This window comes from Mytilus edulis, chromosome 4 (genome assembly GCF_963676685.1).
Source record: "Mytilus edulis chromosome 4, xbMytEdul2.2, whole genome shotgun sequence".
Taxonomy (NCBI): Eukaryota; Metazoa; Mollusca; class Bivalvia; order Mytilida; family Mytilidae; genus Mytilus; species Mytilus edulis.
Window position 1 is genome coordinate 83,179,514 of NC_092347.1, and position 17,793 is coordinate 83,197,306.

At 30.5% G+C, this 17,793-nt stretch overlaps 1 protein-coding gene across 1 annotated transcript; it reads right to left on the reverse strand.

Moving 5' to 3' along the window:
* Nucleotides 1-581: 581 nt before the first annotated feature.
* LOC139520771 (uncharacterized) lies at nucleotides 582-17,756 on the reverse strand. The gene is made up of 14 exons (XM_071313702.1): nucleotides 17,622-17,756; nucleotides 14,111-14,236; nucleotides 13,727-13,804; nucleotides 11,995-12,166; nucleotides 11,157-11,233; nucleotides 9,239-9,389; nucleotides 6,283-6,341; nucleotides 4,809-4,931; nucleotides 4,436-4,507; nucleotides 4,046-4,075; nucleotides 3,392-3,591; nucleotides 2,740-2,979; nucleotides 2,245-2,308; nucleotides 582-1,457 (listed from the first exon to the last, which is right to left on the reverse strand). The coding sequence occupies exons 1-14, from the start codon at nucleotides 17,667-17,669 to the stop codon at nucleotides 624-626; spliced, it is 2,274 nt and encodes a 757-aa protein (XP_071169803.1). The 5' UTR covers nucleotides 17,670-17,756; the 3' UTR covers nucleotides 582-623.
* Between the last annotated feature and the right edge of the window lie 37 nt (nucleotides 17,757-17,793).

Consider the following 17,793-nt stretch of genomic DNA (forward strand, 5'->3'; position numbering starts at 1 on the left):
TGAGTATTGCATCCTTATATATCCTGTAAGAATGCAATGTGTGCAGCCAGGAGACAGCAAAGTAACTTTACAGACGTTATACGATAGCTATGTATATCTCACCAAATATAAAGTTATTTTTTAGATGGCACATACTTTTAAAATCTAAATTTTACTTGAAAAATTATTAAAACATGGAAAATTAAAATTCTTTTACAAAATATACATATTGCATCATGGATTGTTGCCATTAAGCTAGATAAATAGTTTAAACATATTTATTTATAGTGGATTGGGAAACAAGTTTTGCAACTTATATTAATCTCTTTCCTCTTGCAGGTGTGAGTGCTGCATTGTAGCCGATGTAGCGGCATTAGCCTGCTCTTTTTGAAATCTACAAAGGTGTCTTTTAGGTACAAGAGATAAAGCTCGCTCTCTTAACACAAGTCAGCCATTTATCGTCCCCTTTCAACGGACTATCATCGTTTTCTCAAGACCATACTCGCAAATGGTGTCAAGGGACAGATGAAAATTCAGTCCCTGCATTTAAGTATGGTTAAAAATAAATGTAAGCAAATAACAAGTAATAAAAAAAATCATGATTGTATCTTATTATTTATTAACAAATACTTAATGAAAGTATTTTATCCAAATATATCATCTAAGAAAGACAAATCAGGTTTCTTTGGTTTAGCACTGGCAATGGCAGACTTAACATTATTGTTGTTATGATTATCATTTAGCTGGTGATCATGATGTGTTTCTACAGTCTTTAGTTTCTTCCTTGGTTTAAATGTTACACTCTGTCTTTGTGAATCGTCTTCTGGTAAGTTTTGAAACAATTCAGTAGGGTCAATATTTAAAGAGTTTTCATCTCTACTTGAGTTAGATTCATTTATATGGTCACTATTACATTTATTTTTTGTTAGTTTAGTAAACAGGTAACTATTTGAAGTTTTAGTTGAGTCTTGATTATTTTCTTCCCTTAAAATGCAAGTGTCATCACTAATCCTTTTCTTTGATTTCATCACAACGTCCTTCTCCTCTTCACAAATGGGAACTGTGTCAAATAAATCACTAGAGAAATTTGTTTTTGACTGTCGACTCTGATTAATTTCCATAATTTTCAAATGTTGAGGGACAATATTGTCTTTTTTAACAGATGCACAACCTGAATTTTCCACATTTATTTCATCTTTTATATCTTCTGAGTCCATAAAATCTAAATCCAGTATGTCCTTTGTTTTGTTACCAGTAGAAGTAGTTTTCTTTTTTGATAATGTTTTTCTCTTTTTACTGGAGGCACTTATACATGAGGGATCCACTCCATTTTCTTCAACTACTTCCACCATGGCTGTTGAATTAGATTCTGTTTTAGGTTTTATAATTCTTGTTTCCTTGTTGTCTTCTTTTTTTGAACTAGTGATTATTGGTAGTTCTCTTTCTTGAATTCTATGAAGAATGTCTTCTCTTCCTGCCTTAAATTTTAAGATAAAATTGATAGTAAAAGATGACATTCGTATTAATCAACAAAAGCTTCAAATAGGCCAACTTGCTTTGAATGAGTAAATAAATAGTAGCCACAAGTTAAGCAGAACTAGTTACCTGAGACTAACCCTGTTTTGGTGGTATTCATGTTGCTCTAACAGCTTCTTTTGTCTTTTGTATACTGTTGTTTGCATTTTGGGTTTTTCTTGCTTTTAGCCATTGTCATTTGTTTTCAACTTATGAGTTTGAGTATTTCTTTGGTATCTTTTGCCTCTCTTTTAAAAACTTTAATTAAACAATGAAATTCACTATTTCTTATATTTCTTATATCTTTCAAATCTAACATGAGAAACTCTGATTATGACTGTGACTGAAAAATAAATCTACCTGTACATTTAGTCACTGATGGTATCTTTTAATTATGTTTAAGTATTTGTTTAAATCATTATCTAAAATTCAGACTTATATGTTCATGTGAGGTTTTGAAACTTATCCAATTAAGCTATAAACAATGATAAAGCCATTTATCTATTATTATTTTTTTTAAATTGGTCATATAGCTGTTGTACTAGTCAACTTTGAAGAGCAATCTCATAATTAATAGAAAAAGATTAAATTTCTTATTTCTTTGAAAAAAAAATAAAAATTGAAAATCGATGTCAGACATAAATTTACCACACGGTTAACAAATCCACCAAACAAACTCCTATAATTTATCAAATAATAAATTGTGTTATTTATTCTGATTGGTCAACTCTAGTACTAATTAATATATACCTGTTTGAGGATTTCTGTAGCTACCTCTACAAGTTCCTTCTCTGACATCACATAAACTGTAGATCTGGGAAAATATTTATAACTACTTACAGCTTTGAAAATATAAACATTTTAGACAACATTAGCATATTTTGCATGAAGGACAAGAAATTTGAAAACATTTTATTGTCAGGTTAATTTTGGTCACTACAAAAGAAATAATTGGTTTATTTTCAGTAATATCAACATATTCTAATTTTTTTGTAATAAACTGCTAGGTGTTATATGTTTCATTTCACAAATTTGATTACAAATTACAATATGTATACAATTTTTCTCTTTTAAAAAGAGCACAACTATCAAGAAAAGAAAGCAATAATAATTTAACTTCAAACTAGATGTATATCCGTATAACTGTCAATACTACTACAATTCAACTTGCTAAATGTCCATAACTTTAAAAATAACATTTTCAAGATTTAACTTAAACATTTTTTCATGAAATTTTTCTCTTACCTTGCTTTCTTCTGATCTGCTGAAGCAGTACTATTGACACTGTCAGAACGATGACTTGACAGGGATGAAGATGAAGCAGATTTACTGGTACCCAACATCCACTTAGGTAGCTCTCTTGTGAAAGATTTGTTTTGAGTTATGACTTCATCCTCACTAGATACATGTGTACTGTCATCAGGATTTAACTGGGTAGAGGGATCTTCTTTTTTCATAAGATAGGCTTCAAAACTTTTCTGGAACCTGAGATGAATGAAAATATTCACTGGATAAGCTATAAATCTAAATTTATGCATATTATCAAATCAAGCCAATTTGTGTTTGTGAGCAAGAATTTAAAGGTATTCTGCCTGTTTTGTATACTGGCACATGTACTTATATTTTTGCTTATCAATACTTTAATAAATCACAATAATGTTATTTTAATTACATTACTGGAATACTTGATATATCAGATTTTGTAAAATACTTGTAACATATCAAGATGGTAATGGTGAGGTTTCATTATTAGTTCATATGCACTTCAAGTAAGTCTTAGATTGGAAATTGAATAAACTGAATAAATTAAATAGAATCTGATTTCAAACAAACACTGAGAAAGTTTAATAAACGATTTATATAAAGCAATTAAAAAATGTACCAAAAAATAGCTTACTTTTCAATGGAATGCATATTTGATCCATACAGGGATGCTTTAATTCCCTGGCTTACTTCCCCTGATAAAGAATTTCCATGGAAACTATCTTTGAGGTTATATAAAGGTAAATAAGGTGATTGGTCCTCTTCAACTCTAAACTCCATATCTTGAAGAAAATTTGGCTGACGTGGTGATGTGAAAATCAGTTTATTCAAAATCTGGAATATTACGGTATAAGTGATGAATTTTTCAATATATGTAATGTGTATGGTTGTATTATTTATTCAAAATTGTGAAGAATTGGATATCAGTTAAAAGAGAAACTGGGTGAAGGTGACATAAGATAGCTATTGAATGTGATACAAAATAACCAATAGCTCAAAGTAATTCCAGTAATGTTTTATTACTATTCTTAATCTTAAAAAGTTCTGAAATATTATAACAAAGAAGTTAAAAGGAAATTATCTGATGAATATGACATACAACAATTCTCAAACATTTCTCAATTTAAAAAAAAATATAATATTTCCAACAAATCCAAGAACAGGCAATCTTTAAATCAATCAAGCTTTTGCAGCATTTTTATAACTATTAATCTTAATAAATGGACATCTCTTATTAAGGTATATCGGAAGAGAATGAAATAAACAGATTAAAAGATATAACACTTACTAATGTAGGCTTCTGTAACACTTTTGAAGCCTAAAAAAATCAAATCATCAGCATTAACTCAGATTTTATTAACAAATTTGGATATTTTCTCTCAAGTCATGTATAGCAGTAATATTGCAGTAATGAATGGACAGATGTAATATCACCAGATTAAGTACTATCTGAGCATGCTTTCAATAAAGAAGTATTCTTTAATAGTGTTTAGTGTAGCATTGTGTTGCTTGTGTATATCACTAAAACTTTAGTAAATAGTGGGTATTTCATGTTATTTTTGTTTTTCCAATCCATAATGAAACTGGGGTGGGTGGGGGGTCTTCTTTATTCTTTACTAGAGTATACTATTCTTGTGTGGATAAAACTAATTTTATATTTAATGCTTCGGATACTCACATTTACATGTTTAACACCTGCCAAATCTGCCATTTTAGAAAATGTATGATCTTGAAACAGCATGAAAGAGTTCTAAAGGAAAAAAAAAGATTACCCATTATATCATAATATTTATATAAAGTGGCCAGTTACATTAACGATTACAATTCTTCTTTCTATGGAACATGAATGATCAGAATTAGTGAGATTCTGGATTTTTTTAGGAACAAAATTATGAAACAATAGTTACCTTCATGGACAAATGACTTGATCATATTTTTATCATTATTCATTACTCATGTAAAAAAAAACAATGATTTTTGGTCGGGGTGTTGTCTTTTTGAAATATTCCCCATATCCATTCTCAATTTTTTTATTTTTGCAGTATCTTTACCTTATTAAACAAATCAATACCATGTGACCCTTGAATTGTTGCCAGTAACCCAGGATCAGGTGGCAATGTATATTTTACTGCTTCTTTATCAACACTGTATAAATACACAGGAACAACTTCTAGCTACAATGACATTATAAATATCAATAGTGACTGTATTTAAATATATAAGCAATGCATTAATTTTGCCAAAATGTCATAGTCTTACATACCTTAAATGTAAGGCACAAATGTGATTGAAATAATAAACCCTTTCTTGGCTGCATGAAGCCATAAAATATAAGTACTGGAAAGCATATTTGATATTTTTATTTTCGTGAAAAATTAGCCCCTTCCCATTTTTACTCCTTTACAAAAGTCTATTGTTAACTCCACTGTTTTTTAATTTAATCATTTTTAAAAGTAAACACAACTCATATGTCATGGGTCTCTGGAGTAGAGTTGTCACTTTTGCAATCATACCACATCTTCCTCTTCTTATATCAGCATGAATTATTTCCTACTTGCCCAATTTGGATAATTCTTTGGAAGGTTCTGTATTAGTTTAAACAGTATTTATTAATGAAAAAATACAAGACAATATATTACAATGTTACATAAAGTTCAAATATGTGTTGATATGATGAGGAAAAATTATTACAATGTTACATAAAGTTCAAATATGTGTTGATATGATGAGGAAAAATTATTACAATGTTACATAAAGTTCAAATATGTGTTGATATGATGAGGAAAAATTATTACAATGTTACATAAAGTTCAAATATGTGTTGATATGATGAGAAAAAATTATTTGTATTGTTGAACATATACTTGATAATTACTGTCACTGGAATGAAAATAAAGTTATAAAGAAAATAATGTGAAAATTAAAGGTTTGATGGAAAGGCAATTTTTTATGATAATTCAATAGACCACTTTCGAGTTCATCCGTCACCGGAAAAAAATGGTCAATTATACACGCCTTTATGACGTCATTTACCAGATAGAGGGGGTCGCCTGTATACCTGCACTATTTACGTTCATCAAGCGTCTTAGTGGTCGTCATTGTGCAGGATAAACTAGAAATAATGGTTGTTCTGTAGGTACTTAATGACAATTCCCTAATGGCAGCAATGCTGATTGTCAATTTTGAGAATTCAATTTGCCGATTAATTCTTACAATATAGAATTATAGTTTTCCAACCACTCGCTCAACATTGGAATGGAAGTGACGACGCCCCTAAACACACAAATGACGTTCACTAAAACCAGAGTTTTTGACAGAAATGCATCGAACTCGAAAGTTGTCTATTCATACAGATATTGGGTTTTTTTCAAAGTCAGAGAATAACAAGATTATATTTGATTGTATGTAATTAAATTAAATCAATTTGAAACCACAGAAATAGAAATTTTGACCACCTTGAAGCCTATCTCTTTGTTTGTTCTCTTTATTACAGATGTAAAAACCTGTTAACAGTGTTGCAATTACCTTTTTGACAAGTCCTTTCATACAATTCTTTACCTCTTCTTGAAAACTGGAATCCATATCTTAAAAAAATAATTGAAATTATGAACAAAACAAAGCAATCTCTGATGTACCTTGCAAAACCTAAATCTGGATAGATATAAATTAACTGAAAAGTGACTAATGGTAGTACTTTAAGAGACAATTTTGAACTTTCTAAGGGGTCTAGGTGTCTTCACAGAAGACATTGCTGTTGTTTTTGGATGATTATTATTTCTCATGCACTTTCATTTTCAATTTATAAAAACTTCATTTAAGAGAAGTCTCCTAAGCATCTAATCAATTCAAATCTTATTATTACATATATAGCATGAACTCAGCCAATAACAATTAGGTATGACTTAAAAAAATTATTAAGAATGCATTAGTTTCCCTTATAAAATCAAAGAGCTGATAGCTCTGAAGTGGAAGAAGGTGAATAAACGGTAACTTGAATTACCATAAAAGCAGCCCCACTTACCGAGGCTGCTTTGTTCCATTATCGTTAAAATGTATTTTTTTTCTTCAAACAAGAAAAGGTCATAAGTACATGGATTTCCCATCCGTACAATCATTTTCTATGTTCAGTTGACTATGAAAATTAGGTAAAATCTTTAATTTGGCAGTAATTAAGAAGATCATATCAAGAGGAACACATGTGTACTAAGTTTCAAGTTGATTGGATTTCAACTTCATCAAAAACTACCTCGACCATAAACTTTATAACCAGAAGCAGGACGGACGGACAGACTAGAAAACATATTGCCCATAAATGGAGCATAAAAATAGTAAGACTTGTTACATACCTGCCAACTTTTGAAAGTTCCCATATGGGTTTTTACTGCACAACAATTTTAAAGGTTACAATTTTTAGCGACGTATTTTGCAAGATCTGGATTGTCTAGAAAAAGTGTCATATTTGTATAATGAACTTACATGCCTTTTCCTTAAGTCTGTTTGCATGATTCTAGTTATATATTAAATCGGTAGAAAAAATATACATGAAGCTAGCAGACCAGGGTTTATTTTCCAGATTAAGAATATTAGATGCTTGTTGAAATTTCCAATTTTGAATTATGCACAAAGATGGACCTTTAACAGGTTGGGAACAACACTCCAAATGAGGGTAACCTAACTGGAAGATCATCACAACCCACTGTAAAAATGAACACAAAATAGAATTTTTCAATAAAATGCTGAAAATAGGCTTTAAAGTATTAAAATGCATTGCAAAAAACAAATATTTCATTAAATAAATTTAAGTAGAATATTCCTATGATATTCCTTTTCATATTGGAAACAAATTTTATTGAGTCTACTGCAGACACTTTGTAGTCAAAGTGTTTCAACTGAGGTACTACACAGGCGTCAAAAGGCGTCATTATGGAGTAAAGGGGGTGGCGTCAAAAAGCGTCATTATGGAGGAAAGGGTTAAGTACTGAATGGTCAAAACATCATGTTTTTTTATCGACATAAATTTTGTCATAAATGTAACCAAATGATGTAGAAATTGTGTTTTTTCTTCAAATTTCCATCAAATTGTAATGTTTATAGTTCCATTATTGCCTCTCTATTTGAATAAAATAAAATAATAAGAAGAATCTGTTTCTTGTTTTGTTTTGGTTTGTTTTTGACAAATGATTGTTCACTGCTAGCAAATGAATCATTATATTTATATATCTTATCTGTATATATTTTTGTTCATGTCTTCATCACCTTATCGTTTGTAAATGTATAGACAAATAAGAAAGAAATAAGCTCCACATGTATATTTGCAACATCGTAAATTAATTAAAATTAAAAATCTATAGTAAACAAAATTCTGATATAAACTTCAATTTAATCCTTGAAAGGAGGTCTAGATTGCTAAAATAATTTATAAATTTTAATTTTTTTATTTGTCCAAAATCATTTAAATTCATTTAATCAACATCCTTTTATGATTATTTGATTAAAATATTAATCATTTATAGTCTTTTTACAATTTACATTTTTAAAAGCAAAATAACTGAAAACAGGATAAAACAAAGGGAAGTAACAAAAAAGTATTTCAATATTCCCAATACACATCGTTTTGATAACACAACGGCAGTTAGCTCGAGGTAAACATCGTTGATTACCAGTATGTTTGACACACAAGCTGTCAAGTGAAGCCATATAATTATACATCTTCTTTGATGTTCAGGTAAAATTTAACACAGGTGTCAATTACACCCGTACAGAAGTAAGAAATGATCATAAATTTCATACACGGGAGTTTTTTCTCCTAAACGGGAGGTTCACATGTATGTTACGAAGGGCATCTAATTCACATGACAAAGGAAAACCATGAATAAAGACAACACTTTATATATCCTTTTTATTTATATAAAAACAAAATCTTCTTGTCTGCAGGATTGCAAATTCGTAACTTCAAGGGCGAACTTGTAAACAGGGCGAGTTGTACCGATACCAAATTCACGCATGCGTAATACAAATATCTACAGTTAAAACGGCCTGTTACAAGTAAACAAATAACGTTCATGTGGATGAGATGAAATCTAATAATTTACATAAATAAAAGGGTCATATTTACGATAGTGATTGTTTTACAATCATAATTTACAAATTAAATGATTCAGATGCCTAATCATGTGTAAAAATCGGTGTCAGGAATCTAAGTTGTTTTGAAATTGTAATACACGAAATGAATGCGGCATACAGAGACTCAATGCCAATGGTCAGCCCCTTAAGTCTTCAGAAGACTTGACGTCTTCTTCCACTAAAAATAGAAGTTATTACTATAGATAAAATAAAAATTTAAAAATAATTTACAAAAACATATAGTGTGTTTCCATTATAAAAAGTAAAAATATTTTACAATAAATTACTTTCTATAATAAAAGGTTGATTCACTAAAATATCAGACGACATTTAAAGATTATATAGTATATAAACCTACAGCTGGCATGTTTGGTCAGATCTAACAATATAAATATCCTTCCATGCTGGCATTTCTGGAACCATAGCTGACAAGTCTTCACAATCCCTGCTTTTATTGACTCCTCACAGAACACAGCCTCCCATTGGAAAAACAGTCCTGGGATATCTGGCTATAAAATAATAAAGTTACAGTCCTGTGATATCTGGCTATAAAATAATAAAGTTACAGTCCTGGGATATCTGGCTATAAAATAATAAAGTTACAGTCCTGGGATATCTGGCTATAAAATAATAAAGTTACAGTCCTGGGATATCTGGCTATAAAATAATAAAGTTACAGTCCTGGGATATCTGGCTATAAAATAATAAAGTTACAGTCCTGGGATATCTGGCTATAAAATAATAAAGTTACAGTCCTGGGATATCTGGCTATAAAATAATAAAGTTACAGTCCTGTGATATCTGGCTATAAAATAATAAAGTTACAGTCCTGTGATATCTAGCTATAAAATAATAAAGTTACAGTCCTGGGATATCTGGCTATAAAATAATAAAGTTACAGTCCTGGGATATCTGGCTATAAAATAATAAAGTTACAGTCCTGGGATATCTGGCTATAAAATAATAAAGTTACAGTCCTGGGATATCTGGCTATAAAATAATAAAGTTACAGTCCTGGGATATCTGGCTATAAAATAATAAAGTTAACTAATAAGTTTGAATTTTTCTCATTGTTAAAAAACCTAAAACTGAATTTTAGATTTGCACTACCTTTTATCTGCCTAATTTTCCTATATTTTTCTATACATACACATTTCTCAAATTTTTTTTAATCCCAAGTATGGCTAAATTTGTTCTTTTGGAATATACGAAACAAATATAATAAATAGGATACATATCCATGAAACACAGATGATGCCCCACTTGCTTATATATATACAACTCAAAGGTTATGTCATAAACGGACATAGCTCAAAGGTTATTAGAGTGACACTACCCAAATTTGTACTGGATCTGCATTTAGTGGTAATAAATATTGTGTATTAGTTTCATATAGGGTAAAGACAAACTTAAGTTAGAGAACAGAAACGAAAATTCATTTGTAAATGTGCATAACTATAGAAATTGAATCCACCCAATTTCAAACTTGATCTGTTTTTTGTCGAATCAGTATTGTGTATAAGTTACACAACATTTTGCTGAGACAAACAAACAAGCAGAAATCAATTTCAGGACATACAAAGAGACAAGGGTATTACTTACTGCCACCTCCGCTATCATGGGGCATAAAAAAACACATTCAAAATTTATTTAATTGACAAAATCAAAATTTTCAGAACTCCAAATAAATATTAAAATATAAGATAAGATAATGCTGGATGCAAAAATCTCAAAGGGATTCATTTATTAATGCAAAATTACAAGTTATATTTTTAGTAATTTAACTAATAAAAAGTCCAGTTTAAAATATTCAATTAGTGTTATATGGTGTCAACATTTGACACATTTTTGAAAGTTGGTATTTCATTGATTCAATATTTTAAGTGTTTGGATATTTACCCTTGTTATTAATGAGGTTATATCCTAATGATCCAAATATTTTCTCTACCCAAAATAATGCTTTTGCTGAATTAAACTATAAAATGCCATAAACCAAGTTAACAGATATTACATGAATCCTTTATCATATGCTTTTTTATTTTAGTTCATCTGTATTGAAATTATGAGTGGAAAACAAATAGCATTTAAAACATGCATTGTAAAATCCTGTGATGAATATTAAATGGCAATAGATGATAATCTAATATTACCTTTTTACTTTGTATAATAGCGCATTATTTATTCTATTGTACAATATGAACCAGAAACATGCGTATCTGCGTACAGCCTGATAAATTATACTTTTATTTTCACACTTGATAAGTCCTATACATTACCTGAATATGTGTTTGTAGAATGATAGGATGTTCCAGGACAATAACTTTGAGATCTTCAACTGATGTTGGGTCATCAACTGTAAACAACAATAACATTTCAAAAGGAGAACAAGGATAAATAAGGCTAAATATTTGGCCTTTGAACATCAAAATCAAAAATCATCATAAATCCAATCGAATGTATTTATATCATTTGTATATTATATATCTTTTGTGTTTATTGTTTTGTAGAAAGTCCAGATGAGAACATGTTCATGTAATACAAATATAACTCTGCTTTGTATGACACCATCATGCTGAGCTGGATTTTCAATATGATTTGATTTTTGGTGTTATAACGTCACTTTTAAGCACCGCATTTAGGCTTTTTCATGGCTTCCAATTTTTATTGGTGGAGGAAGCCGAAGTGCCCGGGGAAAACCATGACCTTTCGATAGAAAAACTGACATTCCTAGTCGGTCAAGATTGGAGTCAATTGCACCAGCACGAGTGGAGTTCAAACTCACAACCTCAGTGTTGACTGGCTAGTGATTACAGTAGTAACTTCTTAGACCACTCCACAACCAAGGCCCTGATTTTCAATATGATACATGTACATGTAGTTCAGGCAACAGTTTGCAGGAGTGCATTTCTTCTTACTTATTCTGACTCCCAGACTGCCTGCCTGATTTTAAAATGTGTGTACTCAGCAGAAAAGTAAAAAGTACCAGTTTTAAAGTCTTTATTTGACCTGATCTGGGATCAAAACAATGCCTTAACCTCTTTAGGCTGAGCGCTCCACAACAAAACCACCATATCTGTTATGTTTTTCTAAATGCTTAGCATATGTACAACTTACCTACATGATAAGACGGTTCCCCTGTGGAACTATCAAACCATTTAGTTAAATTACTGTCCAGTAATGGTTCCCATCCATCATTATCCAGCATGTAATACTGGCGGGACCAGTACAGTTGTTTCAATCCATGTTTGGGTTTAACTGATACAACAGCTATTGTTTTTGATGGAGTCTATAGTAAAAAAAAAAATATAATTCAAACTTTATAAACAATATCATATGACAAAACTAACACTTAAAATTCTTTAAAATGTTTTATTATAATAGAAAGAAACTTGCACAAAAGAGCTAAGTATTTTCCTACCTGTTTAGCTTTAATTTCCATTATTAGTGTTAAGAATTTAAGCATACCTGATAAAGGATATTTCAGAAACATGTGTTGTGATAGATAGATAGATACTTTATTCTCTAAAAACTAAATACAAGTTTACAGAGAAACATACAATATAATTACAGATACAATAGTTGAGGTAAACAAATACAGAATTACTAAGATATTTTAAAAGTACAAAAATTATGATGGCATACATGTTTAGTAACATGTATAATTAAAGGTTGAACTTAATAGAAAGGGGAAAAAAAGATTAGTAAGATGCTTATGCGATTACATTTACATGGAGAGACAAACCTTTTTATTAACACACTTTATAAATAAACACAGTTTTCTTAAGACAGATTGTTTTTTACTATTAAATAGTGAGCAAAATTAAACTATATTTGGGCTATTTGAAAATTTAGTTTGTAGAAATAATTGTCTTTCGTTCTTCAAATGCAAACAGCAAAACAAATAATGAAATTCGTCCCCTATCTCACCGGAACTACACAACAAAACCACCATATCTTAAAAGCATATAATTTTCAAATTAATGTAGTATGGAAATTTATACACCCTTCATTACCTGGAAAACATGATGCTTTTGACATACATGTGTTTTATTATTATTTAGGATATGACAGGATCAAATAGCATTTCAGCAAAATGAAACAAACATTTGGCACTTTTTTGTTTAAACTCGCATAAGATTGGCCTTACATTTAATTTGTTTGTTTCACAATAATAGATTAAAACTATAGTATTCCTTAACATACCTCTTTTAACAAAGAGCATGTCCTCTCATTTCAGGCTATAATTTGCCATCTTCCCTTTTCTATAGGAAATATTTCTAATCACTGGTAGAAGTGATTTTTAAAAAGTAATGAAACGGAATTAACTCTAGTTTTGTTGAAAAAATCACTTGAGAAAGTGATTAAAACTATAGTATTCCTTAACATACCTATTTTAACAAAGAGCATGTCCTCTCATTTCAGGCTATAATTTGCCATCTTCCCTTTTCTATAGGAAATATTTTTAATCACTGGTAGAAGTGATTTTTAAAAAGTAATGAAAGGGAATTAACTCTAGTTTTGTTGAAAAAATCACTTGAGAAAGTGATTAAAAAAATCACTTGTACAAGTAACTCCCCTGACTGATAGGTAACGTATGGTAACTTGCTCTGAATTTACATAATGTAAACAAACGTTTGTCTTCAAGAATATTCAGGTAGTTCTCAAACTCCAATGTTTTTCACATTAAAATTAGGTATAATGTGCACCTGTGCACATTATACCTAATTTTTTCTTTCAAGCAAATCTGATGTAGGTTATTCTTTAAACATTTACACACATGGAAATCATGTAAATAAGTTTTAAACTATTACTGACTAAGTTCAATGTACAAATGTACAATGAGTACCTTTTTCTTCACCATATTTATATACGACTCCCAGGTTGATTTATTGCAGTTTTCATCATTGACCAAAACTTTTTTGTTCTACAATATAAATTAAAATCATTCAAACAAAAATACACAATATCCAACCAATATACTCTTAAAAGTATATAATTTTCAAATTAATGTAGTATGGAAATTTATACACCCTTCATTACCTGGAAAACATGATGCTTTTGACATACATGTGTTTTATTATTATTTAGGATATGACAGGATCAAATAGCATTTCAGCAAAATGAAACAAACATTTGGCACTTTTTTGTTTAAACTCGCATAAGATTGGCCTTACATTTAATTTGTTTGTTTCACAATAATAGATTAAAACTATAGTATTCCTTAACATACCTCTTTTAACAAAGTAATCACTTCCATAATAATATCCCTCAGTCCAAGAGTGTTATCTGATAAAAACATTTTCTTTGGAACAATTTCACTGTGTGATTTCAAGAGAGAACTGTAAAATCTCCTGCCCTAAAACAGATAAAATAAACTTAATTTATGAGCCTTTCATGCATGTCATATATATTAATCATGAAATTTATTTTCAATGTGATTCACTCAAGAAGAGGCTACACATTTTATTTTTTATTATTTTACTAATTGGTGTATATCATGAAGTGGGTACATATGTATCTATTCTTTACATATTACTTGATCTTGATCATAGCAAATTTACTCCTTTCCATAAATAGGGCGAGTTTGTGGTCCTTCGTTCAGTAAGATTTGACTATTTCTATTAGCATGATAAGTGTGGAGAGTTTGCAGAATTTTTTAGGGTTAACTCCTTTTCATGTAAATGGAGCGAGTTGGTAGTAAAAAAGCAGGATGGCATAATTTGTATTTCCATTACTGAGGAGAGGTACATGTAGCACTACAGGCCTTTATTCACTGAGATTTCACTCTTTTTATTACTGAGCAAGGTGAGTTGGTCACTAAGGACTAAAACTATTCATCAGGATTTTATTGTTTTTCATAAGTGAAGCAAGATGTCAGACCCTAGTTAGTTGGATTTTTATTCTTTAAATAAGTGGGGCTAGTTGGCAGGATCAGAGACATACATATTGTATATCATGTATATCACGCACATGTCTCTGGCAGGACTAAATTCAACAGGTTTTGCCAATTTTCATAAGTTGGTGAGATGGCAGGAATAAAGTCAATGGTATTTCACCATGTTTTATAACTGTGGCGAGTTAGTAAACCAGAGTTTGGCGAGTAAATATAGGTACTATGTACAATGTAGGGTGGTTGGTAAAAAAGTGTGGCAAATCGGCAGTGGGGTAATTTTTCATGGATTTTCTACAACCTTGTAAGGTTCATCATAACAAATGGACAAATATGGCTGTGTTTTCACCTCAAAAACTACTCTGTGTACAGACTTACATTTGTACAGGTCTGTGAAGTTTGGAAAGTTTTAAGGCCAGCTGGCTTCCACTAGATAATTAAAAGTTAAATTTATTTTGCATATCAGAAAGATAAAATTGTTTTTGGATTTTGATTGGCATTTTTTTTCCTTCCTGCAGAAGGTGCAGTAAGTGTAAAAATAAACAAACACCTGAATTGCATTAATGATTTGATACTGTCCATTTAGTTATTACCTTTAACTCACCTATAGATGTGTAGATATCTAATGTCCATGCCAATCAAGGACAATCAATACAATACAAACTAGTCGTTACCTGAGAGGAAACATCGCAAAGTTGTATCTCATCTTAGTGTATTTTTACACCTTCTGCAGGAACGAAAAATATATATATACAAATTAAAAATTAACTTTTATATATCTAGTGGATGCCAGGCCTTAAAACTTTCCAAACTGCACAGGTAAGTCTATACACAAGAGTAGTTTTTGAGGTGAAAATACAGACATGATATATAATTTTGTCCGAATTGGGGTCCGTTCGCCCTTATTCATGTTCGCCCTATAGCTAGTACCTGTTCGCCCAGGGTCCATTCGCCCTGATATTTATTTTTTTCCAATTGTTGTCCAGTCACATTTTTTAAGTATTTGGACAAAATATGTTAAAGTTTGCTGAAAAATTGACAGAATATTTATATTGCCGCAATCAATTTATCATTTTCCCTTTGATTTGCAGAGTTGAATACTGGAATACAATGTATTTATCTTTATTGATTTTTGTTAACAAAATAATTGTATTCAGTCAATCACGAATGCATGCAGTATGACTAGTCTTAGAGTATAAATAAATGAACTTGTAAGTCTGTTTCATAATTTACAGTTCGTACATCATTGTTTTTATTGATTTCAAGCTGAATATTTTATCTAAACAAAACGTTTGTTTTTATTATTAATCCATCAAAAGACAAGTATCACAATAATCAGTGAATTATTTTGTCATTGAAGGTATCCGGTCGTTCCGGCCCCAAACCGATCCGGCCCCAAGTCAATCCGGCCCAAAGTCGATCCGGCCCAAGTTGATCCGGCCCACGTCGATCCTGCCCCAAGTCGATCCGGCCCCATAATAAAATAAGAAATAACTATATTGATCTTGGAGGATTTGTGACACAGTATAAATGGAATTTGCAAAAAGTGTCCGATGATGGATGACAACAACTAAGTGAAGTATTGGAGTACCAGTTAAAGAACTATTTTAAATCGATACGAAAATGATTGTTATTGTGTCGTTGGTTGTATAGCAGCTTCAACATATTTTAAAATATGAAGTTATTTTCCATGATAACTTTAACTTTAACTCATGGCGATTTCATTTTCTTTTTGTTCATACACAGAATATCTAAATAAATATTTACAGTCCCCTGGAACCTATTAAATTTAACTCATCATATCATTAGTCTATAATTGGTTTGTTTATTCAATAATTGTCTGATGATTGTGAACTAAGGTAATGCCACGGCATGAAGGAAGAAGGAGGTGGTAATGGTACCGTATTAAAAACAATCGCATTCTGTCTTCTCTTTTATAGACAGGATTCGGCAAATCAAACAAAATTTGAGAAATTTTAAGAACTTAAAAGAAAAGCAAAGTTTGTGTGTATCAGCTTGGGGATCGGCTTGTACCGTTGTGTATGTAACTATTTGTTATTACACAAGATGAAAGACTTGTTAGGATCACAGTCAATTGAAAGAAAACACTAATTACTGCTGATTAATGTTGATGTCTGAATTGTTTTAATATAATTATACCAAATAATCTTGAAAACTTGTAATAAAAACATAATCAACCTAGTTGTTTTATACTCATCTGAAGAAAATATTTTTTTTTATTTTTTTTTTACCGTACACCTTTAACATTATAATAAAAATCATAAACATTTATGAATTACTTTTATATATATCTTTATTTTTATTCCTTATAAATATATTGTTTTATTGGGGCCGGATCGACTTTACATTTGGGCCGGATCGACGTGGGGCCGGATCGACGTGGGACGGATCGACTTGGGCCGGATAGACGTGGGGCCGGATCGACGCGAAAGCGTCATTGAACAATTAATGATCCTAAACAAGCCATAAACTTTTAAATATTTCAATGTTTCCATAAATTTCAAGAATATACATGATATATATACCATAGAAATATCTGAATAAGTTTATTCAACTTCAATGCCCTGAATATTAATATTTTTATACTAGGGCGAACGGACTCTATGGGCCAACGAACTCAGAGCGAACGGACCTAGGGCGAACAGTCCCGATACCATTTTGTCCATTTGATGATGATGAAGTTCATGATCATGAACCGTAAGTTTTGTGCATCGTTTTGTTGTTTTATACAGAAAATAATCAAAGGGCGTAACAAATGAAGTGTATGATATGATGATGCATTTCATTCAAAGTATCAAATTCACATCTGATTAACATTGATGGTAATTACAGAAAATGATGGGCCATTCATCAACAACAAATCAAACTTTTCCGCCATACTTATCGCTTATATCATCAAATGTAAACAAAAATATAATAATGTTAAATAGCATTATAAATGGTTTTTTTTATACAAATCCCTAATGAAATTTTGATGCATAAAAAATTTAAATAATTTTCTA

What these genes read in the sequence shown, in the direction of transcription:
- LOC139520771 (XM_071313702.1), bottom strand. Translation starts at nt 17,669, where the DNA reads ATGGCGGAAAAGTTTGATTTGTTGTTGATGAATGGCCCATCATTTTCT. An exon ending in TCTGACCAAACATGCCAGCT is followed by an intron (nt 6,342 to 9,238) that starts GTAGGTTTATAT and finishes TATTTTTTTAAG; the next exon opens with ATATGGATTCCAGTTTTCAA. An exon ending in GTATTGATTTGTTTAATAAG is followed by an intron (nt 4,508 to 4,808) that starts GTAAAGATACTG and finishes TTTTTCCTTTAG; the next exon opens with AACTCTTTCATGCTGTTTCA.